Genomic DNA, 15,610 nt, shown 5'->3' on the forward strand with positions numbered 1-15,610 from the left:
ACCCGGGATGGAGCAAGCCAAGTGCGGCACTGAGAGAGGCACCTACCCACGACGATGTGCAGAGCCGAGGTCTCCGCGTCGTTCGTGCCAACCGTTGAGTAACACACACAGTCTGTCGACCCTAAAAGGGGGAAAAGGTCCTTAATATCACTACAATCACTTAAGATCCCAGCGTGTTTCCAGGTGAATGAGTGGTAAGCTCTTCTGCTTCTTCCATGGCCCGGGAGTAAATAAGAAGGAATAAGCTCCGTTTGCCTACAAAATTAGTCACTGAGGTTGGTTCATCAAGAATACCATCAACCAGCTCCTCCCAGAGAGTTCAGAGACCCCTCCTGAGCCCGTCTGGGGGGCGGGGCCCCTGGGAAGTCCCTGCAGCGGTGGCGGCGGGGCGCCAGGGCGCCAGGCTCAGCGCTCTGCACGGTGTCCCCGCTCCTGGCTGCCACAAAGGCGGGCAGCAGCCCTGGGGCTCCAGACCACAAGACCAGGGGGACTCTGCAGTGGGAAAGTGCGTGCAAAGCAGGGACAGCTCGTGGAGGTCACAGAAAAAGCACTGCAGGCCTGTGCGCGGCGAGACCCGGAGCCTCAGCCCACCCCTGGGTCATGAGGGCGCAGGAGCTGCCGGCTGACAGACGTGAGGGGCCAGCGGGACCCGCTCTGAACCCCACGGGCTCGGCCGGGGCTCTGCCTCCTGCCCACACCCCTGTCTATAGAGTGGAGGTGACCCCAGAGCACCCAGCTAGCACCGGGATCCCGAGGGCACGGCAGTGATGCTGCGGGTCCTCCCTCGGTCTGTCCTGGTTCTAACTGGGTCATCACCAACGTCTCTGTTCTCCACCTGGGTGGGCAGAACACCTCCCGGGTGCTTATTTATAACAGACTCGCGAGCCCCGCCCCACCCCCGAGATCCTGACTCAGTAGGTTTGGGTTGGGGCTGAGCGATCTGAATTTTAACACGTCTGCTGAATAGCCAGAAACCCTAGTCTAGGTTTCCCAAGAATAAACCCTGACGGTATCCAGAATTGTACCATAAGTGTTGCCTCAGACACACAACCAACACAGGTTGAGGCCCATCAGGGAATAACCATCCTGTTTACACTCACACAAGCTCTGGCCGCAGGCAGGACCCAGATGCTGTGCCCTCAGGCCCCGGAACATTCTATAAGGCCCTCAGCCTAAGGGGCGCCTGAAGGTCCATGGTTCTAAATAGACGTGCTGGATCGCAGGCAGTGTTTGTCATCTCTTAGAGCAACAGAATCTGGTCCAGTTTGAGATCAGAGTAGAAGCCTCTTAACTGTTTAATCTAAGCTAACATATGCCTTCTTATGGTCGGAAACTTATGTAAACACATACAGATTGATATATTTTTTAATACGTATATTTTTCTTTTTTGTTAATCTTAACCTGAAGACTTGAATGACATCTCATTCCAAAAATGAGCCGAAAAGTAAAACGGTTTAAATGAACATTTAAGATTACAGGAGTGACTTAATTCTTAAACTGGAATTAACAGTATTTAAGGAAAACGACATGGTTTCAGACTATCTTCCACACCCTTATTTTTCTAACTGAGGGTACCCGAATAACGGGTATAAACATTTCTGAGAAAATAAACTACGAAAGAGCCACGAAATTAACTTGAAGCACACCTTCACATCCCTAGAACTTCCCAGAATTTCCAGAGCCCACTTGCTCCCCTTACATGCCTACTGCACTGTTTACTTTCTTCACAAACCATCCTTTAGAACAAAAACGGATCAGACATCCAACATCCCCTGCATTTTTTAAAAAATTAATTACTTTATTTTTATTTTTGGCCACCTTGGGTCTTCGTTGCTGCGCGCAGGCTTTCTCTAGTTGCGGCGAGCGGGGGCTACTCTTCGTTGCAGTGCACGGGCTTCTCATTGCGGTGGCTTCTCTTGTTGCGGAGCACGGGCTCTAGGCACGCGGGCTTCAGTAGTTGTGGCGCGCGGGCTCTGAAGTTGTGGCTCGCGGGCTCTAAAGCACAGGCTCAGTAGTTGTGGTGCACGGGCTTAGTTGCTCCGCGGCATGTGGGATCTTCCCGGACCAGGGCTCAAACCCGAGTCCCCTGCGTCGGCAGGCGGATTCTTAACCACTGCGCCACCAGGGAAGTCCCCTCCCCTGCATTTTATCAGATATAACTTGTATATTCTGCAGTCTTTTAATCAGTAGAAATTCAGCAGTGATCTCAAATAAAAATGAAGAGATGAGTGGTCTGCACTTTGCACCATGTCCTTTTGACCTTTAAAGTCCCTCTTTATTTCTGGGTCTGTCTAGAATCTAACTGCCCTATTAAACAGATGCTAGAATCAAGTTGAAAGTCTCATAAAGGGATCTGTCTCGAGCAGGGAAAAAAAGCCCAGCACTTCTGACCGGCCGCATCATCCTTTTTACAGCCACAACAAAGATGGGCCCTTTTTGATGACCCTTCTCAACGACAGCATCTTGTCACAGAAGCTGCTTGAGAGGCACCTCGTGTGGGAACAGTAGGCAGGACAGGGACAGGCTGAAGGCCACTGGTCAGTCAGTCCTGGGCCGCACCTGGGGCAAACCGCCGGCTCTAGAGGGCTGGGCTGGACGTGGCCCACTTTTCCGAGTGCATTCACTAGGAGCTAACCGCAAACGCTCCCATTGAGGGTGTGAGATGGCGCAGAACCTACAGGCACCTGAACTCTACAGAAAAAAGCAGAGGGCTCAGTGGGGGCTGCCCTGGGCTGGGGCACACGCATTCACTGTCACCCAAGTCCTTAGGGCAACAAATAGGGTAAGTGAACCGAGTTTCTAGTAGGTTTCAGGGGTCACTTTGCTGAAACATCAGATGTTTAAAGAAGGTACTCAGCTCAGCATCCTCCATGGGGCCACCTCCCCCCTGCCCCCCCGCAGCTCCCACCTCCACTCTGCCTCTCACTCACCCTGCTCATGGCGGCACCACCCACAGCCAAGCCTTTCTTGCCTCAGGGTCACTGCCTGTGCCGCTCCTCCGGCCCAGAACATCGTGCCCCAGATGCAGGGCGCTGTCCCCCGCCCTTCAGGCATCTGAGTGCCCGTCCGGACCGTGCTCCCCCGGGCCCCACTGCTCTGCCCTCTCTGTTTCATGCTCATCACCTGTCTCTCCCCGTGGACTCCCTGCGTCCCCGCCATGTTCCCTCGCGAGGCCCCCAGCGAGGCCGGCCCCCAGGAGGCCAGCAGAACGTACGCACAAGGACACACCGAGGGAACGGATGGACGGAGCACGGGGTGCCTGCGGGCTGTGGACCCCCGTGCTTTGGGCTGGCGGCCGGGGCACCAGCAGACAGCCGCTTCAGGGCAGGAGAATGTCTGATTCTTTTTCGTCCCCAAAACACCACTTCTCGCTTGTTTAACATTCAGTACTGCTTCCGACAGCTCACTGTCCCCTCTGGGGACAACGTACCTCCCCAGTGATCTCTGTGCGGTGAAGACTTTATTTAACCCAGAGGGAGCGCCAGCTCCAGACGTAAGATCTGGTTCATCTCGAGCGTCAGGAGACTCCTGACCCCCAGCCCCTGTGCCCCAGAGCCACCTGCAGCCTCCCCCTCCTTGAGGCCCCGCGTGGGAGGCGGCCCTCCCTGAAGCTGTATCATCCGGTCCAGGGCAGAGGCAGCGGGCATGTGCCCTTCTTCTTGCAAGCACAGTCTGGGCACTGCTGTCTCCCCACCCCCGCTGTGCCGGCCTTCCTGAGACCTGAGCAGGCCCAGGCAGGACCACCCAGCTCTGAACCCCGACACACTGTCCCTGAGCTCCACGGCCAGTGCCCACAGCCCAGTGCCAGGGGGCTCCTGCTGGCGGGCTCGGGCTGGCTGCGCCATCCGATTCGCCAAGTCCCGCTGGCTCTGCGCCTGAAACTGTGCCCGAGTCACAGCCGACCACACACCCGATGTCCAGCGTCCACCCGGGACCCGGGCAGCCCACCCGCCGCTGCTCTAGAACGGAACGCAGAGGGTGGTCTCCCACGCGGCCCTCAAGACGAGAGCCTGACCCAGGGCCTTTCCGCAGTCCCTCTAGCCCCCTGCCTGAGCGCACAGCTGTTCCCACGGCCACCCGCTGCCCCAGGGGACCCTTGGCACGCGTCACTCTGCGCCCGGCCCCTCACCCATGTCTCAGGAAGGCTCCTGGGACCCCCCCTGGAAGGAGCCCCTGCGAGCCACTCACCCAGACCCAGGCCAGCGGCGTCTCCTCTACCCTGCCCCGCTACTGGAGACCCTCTCCTGCCATGCTGGTCCGTGTGTCTGCTGAGCCCCACAGCAAGACCCGGTCCACGCCAGGCCGTGGAGAAGCAGGGCGCCTGCCCGGGGGCACTCCCGGCGTGTGGCATTGGCCTGAGCTCGTGCGCCCTTCGACCATTTTAACAGCCCAGGGTTTTAGGTATCAGAGCCACACAGGCAAATGGTGACAAAAGGCATAAAGGAAAACCAGATTAGAATGTAGAAAAATAAAATTCACGTAGTCCAGAAACACCACGTACAAGGTTAAAGGACAAAAGCCTAGCTTGGCAGAGAAGTTGGAAAACACGTGACCCACTGAGCGGAACGTCCTTAACACACAGACAATACTGGGGCAGGTGGAGAAGGACAGACTTTCCCAGGTGGGGCAGGGCAGCCTCCGAGCCCCACCGTCCACGCCCTTCTGGGCAACCATGCAACCTGACCCTGGCACCCCGCATCGTCACCCAGAAAATGGGGTGACAGCACCATTCTCAGAGCCATCGGAGAACCCGGATGTCTACCCGAAGCTGGCCTGCCAGGGTCCCTGCCGCTGTGGCCCAGACACAGGGTGAGGAGGGTGCCTCCTTCCGCTGAGTGGTCTGCAAAGCCCCGGCTTCACCCCCCCCCCCCCCCCCCGCCGGCTTAATGCTGTGACTCTCCTAAGAGCTGGGTGCTTCCCGGAGACACCAAACACGCCGAGCCGGCCACCTCAGGACACGGCACGGCCGGCCCGTCCCGCTCACACCCCGAGGCCTCCCGCCCCGACGCGCAGCCCCCCCCCCGGGTGCCTGTCACTTCTTCCAGGACACCGCCTGCCCCCCAGGCTCCCCTTGTCCTGCACTGTGCTCTGGGCCTCCCCCATCCCCCCCACTGCCAAACAGCCAACGCTTTGAGAGCAAGGACCGCGCCCCCAGCGCCGGGCAGGAAGCAGGCGTCCGGGGGGACAGCAGGACCCCTTCCCGCATGCAGCGGCGGTCCTATGTCAGGTGCGTGGAGAGAAGAGCGCACCTGAAATAAAGGGATGAGCCTCAAGGAAAACCCAAGGGTGGCCCCTCCCGGCCCACGTACCCGCAGGGATGATGCCAATCCTCAGCGGGCTGGGCACGAGCGCCGCCCGCGGCTGGTCCTGGTCCACGCCGGCGTCCCTCTGCGTCCTGCCCACCAGGCCGTGCAGGACCTCGCTGAACATGCCGTCTCCGCCCACACAGACGATGCTGCAGGAGGAACACAGGGGTCAGGCCCTCCGCACCCACCCCGCACCACCAGCCCCCTCCTGCGCTGGCCTCCGAGCTGCCACCCAGGCCGCAGCTGTGCCCGTGCCCCGTCGGCCGGCACAGTCCCCACCCATCTCAGTTCACTCCCCGCTCCCGCGGCAGACCTCTTCAGACCCTCCGTGTCTGCGTCCCAGCCCTGCAGGGAGAGGCTCCTGATGCCCGCCGTAGCCACACGGCCAGGCTCTGACAGGTCGGGAAGGGCAGGGCCTGGGGGACCGGGTGAAGGGCAGGGCCTGGGGCCAAGCTGCAGCGAATGCCCCTTCCTTCCCTAGCAGGCGAGGCTGACGAAAACCAAGCAGACAAAACATGGGCTCAACAGGCTTCTACCCTCTGCCTTCCAGCCCCCGAACAAGGTCTCCGGAACTCGGCCTCTGGGGCAGGTGGCCTCTGGGAAGGTGAGACGTGGCTTCTTCCCTCCCTGACGCTCCCCCACCCCTCCCCCACTCATGACCCACTCCCGCCGTGTGACCCTAATCCGCCTCCCTGACCCTTCCCCCCTCCAGGGAGGCTCTTCACACTGCCTGAGGTCCCCAGTGGCACAGCTTTCCACTTGAGACCCTAGAGCCTTCTTGGGGCCCTGGGATGGGGCACAGGGACACTCAGGACGCCGCCGCTCCTGGTCACAAAGCTTGCCCCTTAGCCTTCACGCTGACCCGACTGGAGGGGGCCCACAGCTCAGCTGACATCCCCCATACCAAAACCCGCTTCAGCTCATCTCATTGCTTGATGACACTTGGTGAGGACTCGGTCACGGGGACCAGCCGATTCTCCCCCAAACGTCCTGGAGAGCAGCCCTGCTGCCTCTGCCACTGTCCAGCCAGCTCTTGCCCAAGACCCACAACCTCTGGCAGCTTCCTTGGGTCCAATCCTCATTGCTACTTGCCACGCAGCTTTCAAGAGTATCTTTCCGGGGCTTCCCTGGTGGCGCAGTGATTAAGAATCCGCCTGCTGATGCAGGGGACACGGGTTCGAGCCCCGGTCCGGGAAGATCCCACATGCTGCGGAGCAACTAAGCCCGTGCACCACAACTACTGAGCCTGTGCTCTAGACCCAAGAGCCACAACTACTGAGCCCACGTGCCACAACTACTGAAGCCCGCGTGCCTAGAGCCCGTGCTCCACAACAAGAGAAGCCACTGCAATGGGAAGCCCGCGCACCGCGACAAAGAGTAGCCCCCACTCGCCACAACTAGAGAAAGCCCGCGCACAGCAACAAAGACCCAATGCAGCCAAAAATAAATAAACAAAATAAATAAAACAAAAGTATCTTTCCAAAACACCCGAGCCTATAGGACATCTATGTACAAGCTTTCCGGGGATCCTCACCACCTTTCCCCAGCCTCATCTGTTCATTCACGGAGCACCTGCCGCGTGCCAGCCCTGTGCCAGGCGCCGGGGACAGCTGTGCACAAGGCAGAGGAGGCTGGCTCTCCAGGAGCTGACATGCCAGCAGGTACAGACGCAACACAGATGCAGAGTCACACTCGGGGCCGGTGCCTCCTGCGGGGACGAGCACGGCACCCACTCTGCACTGTCGCAGCCAGAAACGCACAAGCGGGTCCTGACCGAGAGGAAACCTCAGACAGACCCAGAACCAAGGGACATGCTGCAAAGGCACTGGCCTGTTCTCCCAAAATTCAGCCACACCAAGAAGGCTGAGGATCTGGTCCGGGTCACGGGAGACTAGAGACACACCCACTGAGTCTGAAGGCAACGTACGATCCAGGGCTCTTCTGCCTTAGGGAGTAATGGGACAGCGGGCAGAGTCTGATACGGACAGCAAATGGGTAACGGCATTCGTATCAGTGCTAATCTCCTGGTTGTGATCACTGCGTTTTAGTTCTGTAAGAGAATATCCTTGCTTTTAGGAAATATACACAAATATTTAGGGACGAAAGCTGATCATGTCTATAACATACTTTCAAACGATACAGAAAAACTTTCTGTACGTAGGTGGTAAGACCGAAAAGGAAAACAAAACTATTACACGGTGGTTTTCCAAGGAGAAGAACACGACTGAACGTTTCTGCCTTTCCTAATTTTCTAGAAGAAGGTTTATTTTACTTCTACAACTAGGAAAAAAGGTGTAAGGAGAGGGAGTGAATAAAATGAAGACAGATGGGTAAAACTTGATGAGAATTGACTATTAGTCAGACGAAAGACGCTTACTTACCCATCATATTTGTCTATATTGAGCTCATATAAACTCTCCTTGGCATGGTTAGCACGCTCAGTAACTGTGGGAAAAAAAACATGTTACGTTAGAGAGTTTACACTCAAGTCTGTGAATCCTCTTTAAAATGAAAGGCAAGTCGGGGCTTCCCTGGTGGCGCAGTGGTTGAGAGTCTGCCTGCCGATGCAGGGGACGCGGGTTCGTGCCCGGTCCGGGAAGATCCCACGTGCCGCGGGGCGGCTGGGCCCGTGAGCCGTGGCCACTGAGCCTGCGCGTCCGGAGCCTGTGCCCCGCAATAGGAGAGGCCGCGGCGGTGAGAGGCCCGCGTACCGCAAAAAAAAAAAAAAAAAAAAAAAGGCAAGTAAACCATGCTTTTAAAATGAGGTCCTATAAAATCTTCAGGAGGGTTTCCTGTAAGAAATTCCTCCTCTGATCTTACCCAAATTCCTTTCATGGACAGGGATGCTGACCTCAGGGGAACAGGACCTCTCAGAATACACTCTACTGGGTAGGACATCACATTCTTGGCATTTTAAAAAAATTAATTAATTAATTTATTTTTGGCTGTGTTGGGTCTTCGTTACTGCGCGCGGGCTTTCTCTAGTAGCGGCGGGCGGGGGCTACTCTTCGTTGCGGTGCGCGGGCTTCTCATTGTGGTGGCTTCTCTCGTTGTGGAGCACGGGCTCTAGGCACGCAGGCTTCAGTAGTTGTGGCTCACGGGCTCTAGAGCGCAGGCTCAGTAGTTGCGGCACACGGGCTTAGCTGCTCCACGGCATGTGGGATCTTCCCGGACCAGTGCTCGAACCCGTGTCCCCTGCACTGGCAGGCGGATTCTCAACCACTGCACCACCAGGGAAGTCCCACATTCTTGGCATTTAATTGCCAACAAATAATAACTTTTTTTGGAAGAGATTATGTCTTCTATTTTATAGTTTTCCCTTATTATCCAAGGGAGTTGGAAAATTACAGAATATACCAAAATGTAGAAGAAAGAAAATGTTAGTCCATAGTCTGTATACTCACTGTAACAAAAAGTCTCTTAAAAAAAAATTATTAATTTTTTTATTTGGACGCACTGGGTCTTAGTTGCGGCACGTGGGATCTTCGTTGCCGCGTGCAGGATCTTCATTTGTGGCATATGGATCTTTAGTTGCAGCATGTGGGATCTAGTTCCCTGACCAGGGATCGAACCCGGGCCCCCTGCATTGGGAGCGCACAGTCTTAGCCACTGGACCACCAGGGAAGTCCCAACAAAAACGCTCTTGAAATTCACTTGTACACACAATTTTGTGTCCCTGTTTTCCCAACATCTTATCACAATCCCTTTTTCATCATTAAAAATTCCTTGTAAAGACCATTTTAAAGAGCTACATACTATTCCTTCAGATTCACCACAATTGTATCTTTATGCTTCCTGTTCCAGGGTAAGTGGCTCCCGGTGTTTTGCTTTTATAAAAATGAGGCAACGGACACCTGTGTACCTCGCCCTCTGTGTACAGCTGATGGCTTTCTCAGGAAAGTTTAGAAAACTGTAAGATTGGATAAAAACCCCCTCCTTTTTGAGGCTCTTGACCCGCACTGCCAAGTGGCCCTTTAATAAGTTTACACAAAACCCTCAAATCTCTGAAGGGAGAAACCGTCTCCCTACACCCTCCCAGCATCTAGAACCTGCTCTGAAACTCGTTACTGCAAACGTGGCATTGCATCGTGTTTCTTAAAAATACCACTTACTGGTGAAATGATTTCTAAGCCTTACTGATTGCTTGTATCTCTTGCAAGAATTTTCTGTCCATAACCTTTGTCCTTTTATCCTTAGTGTTTTTCCTGAGTGCTTTATATGCTAATACTTGGCTAGAACAGTCTACGTTCTTTACTTTGTATTCTTCTCATTCTGGTATGCCAAAAACCCCAAGATTCCAGGTTGTTAAAATAATCTTAAACAGGGAATTCCCTGCCGGTCCAGGGGTTAGGACTCGGTACTTTCACTGCTGGGGCCCGGGTTCAATCCCTGGTCGGGGAACTATGATCCTGCAAGCTGCGAAGCATGGCCCCAGAAAAAAAAAAAAATCTTAATCCAATAAGGATCTTCCCCGGTGACCATATCTGAGTCATTCTCAAATTTACTTCTACAGAGACTTTGCGCCTTACCGATGATCTCGGTGGTGATGGAGGCCAGTGTAAACAACGGTGCCACTTTTCTCTCATAGATCCGCTTGCCTTGTCCTTTCCCTCCAAACGGATTGATGAACACCAGTAAGTGCTTTGGTCTAGACGCTGCAAGACAGCAACACCGCCTAGGTCACAATGGACGTACGTGATCGAAGTGAAGAACTGTGTTGCTGAGCAAAATCAAACCACAACGGCTCTAGAGCGCCGCCTAGTGGTGTCTGACAAAAAGCATTTTTAAGGTAAAGAACGGTGCTCAAGAGCTTCCTCATCTCTGAAAAGAGAAAAAGCACAGCTCGTGAGATCAGGCAGGTGCCCTGCACATCGGCCAGGGGGCTGGCAGCCCCGGGGATTCAGGATCCTGGCAGAGAAGGACGCTCTCTCCTGATGAGGAGTGAGTCCTACCGGGTGTAAATGCTGGGAGCAGCAGCCTCATTCTTCTTCATGCGAAGGAAAGTGAGTCTGCAGAAAATGAGAGAAGTAGATATACAGCACGGAGCGTTGGGAGAGAAAGACAGACGGACAGGCACAGGGAACGCTCAATCTGGAGATGGACGGAGAGACGGAAGGATGGCAGGATGTCCCTTCCAGAGGCCCGGCTAACCGCCGACACCCAGGTCTCCTGAAACACCCTATTTTCTTATAGCAACCTCCACATTTCTGCTTGGGTCGGTTCACGTAGATTCTGACACTTAAAAACCAAATTTAACCAACAAATCAATAAAGGTAGCAAGAAAATCGAAGCCCTGGGTCCACACAGAATCCCGCACACGAACGCTCACGACAGCACCATTCACAGCAGCCAAAACGTGGAGACCCACCAGGCGTCCACCAACTGACGGCTGGGCACACAGAACGTGACCAAAGGAGCATCCTTCAGCAACGGAAAGGAACAGCTCACCGATGACACTTAGCCGACGTGAATAAATACCAAAAGCATGATGCTGAGAGACGGAAGAATTACACAGAACAGCCCCTTTTACGTGATTCCATTTATGTGGCAGAACTAACGTGTGGCAACAATGACGAAAAGAAACAAGCAGACTGGTGGTCGTCTCTGGACCGGCAGGGGAGGGTCATGAGGAAACTGGGGTGGTGTTAAGTCTTACGGGGTCTGGGTTACATGGGTACACGTATGCTTCAAAACTCATTGATTTACACTTACCATCTGTCCATTTCACCGTATGTAAATTCTACCTCCGAACTGAAAACAAGTACTGACCTCTAGGTAATGACACGCGTGCTGAAGTGCCTGAAGGGTCATGCCCTGACGTCTGTCACTTACTGGGAAACACAGCAAACGTACCATTGACTAATGGACGGGCAGAGAGACACAGACAAAACAAAACCAGCAAAATGTTAACAACTGCAGAAGGTAGGCGGTGGGGGTATGAATGTCTACGGTACAATTTTTTCAATTTTTCTGTAGGCTTGAAAATCTTCCTAATAAAATATTGAAGACAACACACAATAGAGAAAAATCAAAGCCAAAAGTCTATGCTTTGAAAAGAGTCATAAAATTGATAAGTCCCTAAATAAAACTGATAAAAGGAAAAAGGGAAAAAACACAAATTAACAATATCAGGAATGAGAAAGGACATTTCAGAACCTACAAATACTACAAGTGAAAGGAGTTATTAAACTTATGCCAATAAATTTTATGTAAGAGACACATTTCTCAAAAAATACAATTTACCAAAAGTGACACAACAAATAGAAGATCTGAATAGCCTGCTATCTAATAAAGAAACTGAGCCATTAACAGAAGCCTTCCCGCAATCCTTCCACACGACAGAAGAGAAAGAAGCACTTCTCAACTCTGCGTACATGACCGCTGTAAGCTTGACGGCAAAGCCAGACAAGCACGTTTACAGAAAGGAGACTCATAGGTCTATTTCTCCCCTGAGCCTAGGTGAGAAAATCCTACACAAAACATCAAGTCAAATCCAGAAATGCACAAAAAGGGCAAACACGTCATTACCAAGTAGGACTTATTCCAGGAATACAAAGGCTTTTATACAAAATACGAGGAGAAACCAATGTTTTTCAACACGTTAACTCAAAAAGAAGAAAACCATACAATCATCTCAATAGATGCAGAAAAAAGCACTCATCAAATTACACATCCAATGATGATTTTTAAAAATTCTCAGAAAACTAGGATTGGAAAGGAACTTCCTTAATCTGGACTTTAAAAACTTACTTAAAAAAACCTGGGGTTTCCCTGGCGGCCCAGTGGTTAAGACTCTGCCCCCACTGCAGGGGGCACGTGGTTCGACCCCTGCATACCACGCAGCGTGGCCAAAAGACAAAAACAAAACAAAACAAAAAACCTAAGAAGCATCATTTTCGACTGTGGGATGTTGAAAAGTTTCCCCCAAGATCAGGACAAAGACCCTCCCCGCTGCACTGGAGGGTCCAAACCAGGGCAGAAGGGTAAGAAAAAGGAAGAAAAAGGCATAAGAACTGAGACGGAAAAAACAGAATAGTCATTATTCACAGCTGACAAAAAGAATCATCAAACTAGTAAAATTAATCAATGAATTTAGCAAGGTCATTGGATGCAAGGTGAAATATAAAATCCAATTAAATGTCTACATGTGAGCAAAAAATAAATAAAAAAACAAAACAATAGCACCGCGATGCAGTGGGGAAAGGACAAGCTTTCCCACAGATGGCGTGGGGTGAGACAGGTATCTATATCTAAGGAACGTGAACCGTGACCGCTTACTTCACACTGCATACACACATCACTTCCAAAGGGACTGTAGCTCTCAAAGCAAGAGGTAGAACAAAGCTTTAGAAGAAACCATCTTCGTGGCCTTGGAGCAGAAAAGCTGTCCTAAATAGGACACAAACTAGCCACAGAGTTTTTAAAAAAGATAAACAGAGCTACGTAAATAGTAAGAATGTCCATCAGAAGAATGGAACGAAGAGAGCGAAAACACAAGCCATCCAGTGGGAGACGGCACCTGTAATTCAAAAATCCAATGAAAGATTCAGATCTACAATATGTAAAGAATTTCTACACATCACTTAGACAGACAGACAACCCAACAGAAAGATGGGTAAAAGACTTGGGACAGACACCTCATAAAAGAGGATCTCCAAATGGCCCATACACAGAGCCAGTGAAGTTGAGAAATGCATTCCTATCAGGGAAATGCCAATTAAAACCATAATGCAAGACTACTTACACCCACCAGTGTACAATTTTAAAGGTGTGGTTAAGGTGTGGGACCAGCAGAGCTCCGGTCCCCTGCTGGTGGGCGTGGCCCCGGGACCTCCAGTTTGGAAGGCAGTGTGGCCGCGTGCACTGAGGCTCAAACACGCCACCAGCCCAGCAAGTCCAGTCCCACGCGTGCACCAGGAGACGCGTGCGGGAGTGTTCAGAACAGCTCCGCTCACGACGGCCACGTCAGGAGGCCATCCAGCGGCCACCAACGGTGAAAGGGCTGCATAAACGACCAGACACTCATCCCCTGGAACACCACGCAGCCCAGAGAACGGGCCACCTGCCCCGCACGTGACGACAAGCTGCCGGAGGGCCAGACACGGGAGTGTCGGCTGTGATCCGACCACACGAGTACAAAACGAGCCCAGGTGTCTGCAGTCAGGTGATCGTCACCTTTGGGCAGCGACGGCAGGGGCCCTGGGGCCCCAGGGGGCTGGCAGCGTTGTCTCCCGATCTGTGTGCCGGTTACCCGAGGGCGCTCAGTGGGTGAGAACTTCTTTGTGTCGAGTTATACCTCAATTAAACGTTCAGTAGTAACACAAAGGGACGGAGCAGCCGGAAAGCTGAATCACAGGGTACTTTTAGATACGAGTAGATTATGGCAGATGCACGGCTGTGGAAAAAGTCCCATTATTCAGTGGGGCGCAGGTTCAGAGGGCTTCCTCTCGGAGTCTGAGCCTCCAGAACCATCCTATTCCAAAGACTCAAAGTCTCAGGAGAACCACCGAGGACAGAGCAGGTGAGGAGGAGGGGGAGGTGGCGGCAGAGGAACTGAGGCAGCCTCCCAACCAGACTCGCTCAGAAGCCCAGCGGACAAGCAGAGGACAGAGTGCCAGTGACCTGAGATGGAAGGAGAGGTCAGGACGCACTGGTCAGATGGACGGCGGGGGGACCAAAGACCACATCCCGTCCCACAGAATCAGACGGCGAAACGCAGAATCCAAGTCCCGCCACCCAGATGCTAAGCCAAACGCGTGCTTTTCCAAGCCGGGAAGTCTCTCTGAAGCTGCCGTGTGGGAAGTACCTTCTTCAAACAAATTATAATTCACCCTTTTTTAATCTAGAGGCCAAATTAATTTTAAAAGATATAAAACCAACCTAAACACATGCTCTTTCGTTTCTATGGCTGACGCCTGCACTCAGTTGAAGGCTGTGTATGAAGATTATATTCAAACAGGTTAGCAGAGGCAGACTACTGTATACGGGATGGATAAACAGCAAGGTCCTGCTGCAGAGCAGAGGGAACTACATTCAATATCCGGGGACAGACCGTAACGGAAAAGGGTACATGTATGTGTGTAACTGAGTCACTTTGCTGTACAGCAGATGTTAACACAACACTGTAAATCAACTATGCTTTGATTTAAAAAAAGATCATACCCAAACAACACGAAATAGTGTTCCAGACCCAAAATGAGTTGACACCTACCGTTAAGTGTGACAGACAGATTCTGGCCACACGGCAATAACTCACAGCTCAGATGGTCAGACACGCCCCAGGGGGACAGAGATGCCTGCCCCAGGCACCTGGTTTAATCCTCCATTCACCCGAGTGCAGGCATTGTCACCCCATTTTCCAGGAAAAGAAACCCAGGCCCAGAGAGCCAAGGGGCTGCCCCAAGCCTCGCGGCTATCAGTGCAGGTACCAGCGCCCTGGGGGCCAGGCTCTGGGCACCACACCACGTGGTCCTCTAATCAGTAAAGCATTCAAAAACCACAGCGACTCATGACATCCGCCTTGGTTACAGGAAGCTGTGCTGAATACAAACCACGCACGTACTCAGCTTCTCCAGTAGCTCCCTGAGGGTCTGCAACCACAGGTGGCACAGCTGCTCCTCAGGACACCAGAAGGTCACCTGCGCCCACCTCCAGCGGTGCTGCCGGGCCCTCCTCACACGATGCACTGCACAGAGAACACACGCCGTGAGCCTGCGGCCCTGTGGACCGGGGAACACACTCCCCTCACACTAACCCCAGGTTCACACTCAAAACGCCCCAATGGTCCCCTTTCCTTCTGACTAGTAACTTCCAAGGTATATTAGGGAAAAGATCCTATTTCTCAGTTCTTTTAACCCACGTAAAAAAAAACAATAAAAAAATAAGAAAAAAAATGAATATTAAAAGTAGAGCTTGAGACTTCCCTGGTGGCACAGTGGTTAAGAATCTGCCTGCCAATGCAGGGAACACGGGTTCGAGCCCTGGTCCGGGAAGATCCCACGTGCCGCGGAGCAACTAAGCCCGTGCGCCACAACTACTGAGCTTGCGCTCTAGAGCCCGCGAGCCACAACTACTGAGCCCGTGAGCCACAACTACTGAGCCCGCGTGCCACAACTACTGAAGCCCACGTGCCTAGAGCCCGTGCTCCGCCACAAGAGAGGCCACCACAATGAGAAGCCCACGCATCGCAACGAAGAGTAGCCCCCGCTCGCCGCAACTAGAGAAAGCCCGTGCAGCAATGAAGACCCAATGCAGCCAAAAATAAATAAAAAATAAATAAAAGTAGAGCTTGGAAAAAATGATAT

The 15,610-nt window shown here is 52.8% G+C and overlaps 1 protein-coding gene across 7 annotated transcripts in view; it reads right to left on the reverse strand.

The window, feature by feature from the left end:
• The window catches only part of CERK (ceramide kinase), a 53,985-nt gene that overhangs the window by 14,279 nt on the left and 24,096 nt on the right, over positions 1-15,610 (reverse strand). For 5 of the 7 annotated variants that reach the window (XM_030760871.2, XM_089921469.1, XM_022596945.3 and 2 more), the window contains 5 exons: positions 14,869-14,991; positions 9,836-9,961; positions 7,688-7,751; positions 5,310-5,455; positions 47-121 (listed from right to left, as the gene is read on the reverse strand). In XM_030760871.2, the coding sequence (XP_030616731.1) occupies positions 47-121; positions 5,310-5,455; positions 7,688-7,751; positions 9,836-9,961; positions 14,869-14,991 (534 nt within the window). The remainder of the gene's footprint in view (positions 1-46; positions 122-5,309; positions 5,456-7,687; positions 7,752-9,835; positions 9,962-14,868; positions 14,992-15,610) is intronic. The other 2 variants (XM_089921470.1, XM_089921468.1) reach the window with 1 other exon arrangement.

Source organism: Delphinapterus leucas, chromosome 11 (assembly GCF_059928025.1).
Source record: "Delphinapterus leucas isolate spDelLeu-1000000601 "Yukka" chromosome 11, BTC_Dleu_Yukka2, whole genome shotgun sequence".
NCBI lineage: Eukaryota > Metazoa > Chordata > Mammalia > Artiodactyla > Monodontidae > Delphinapterus > Delphinapterus leucas.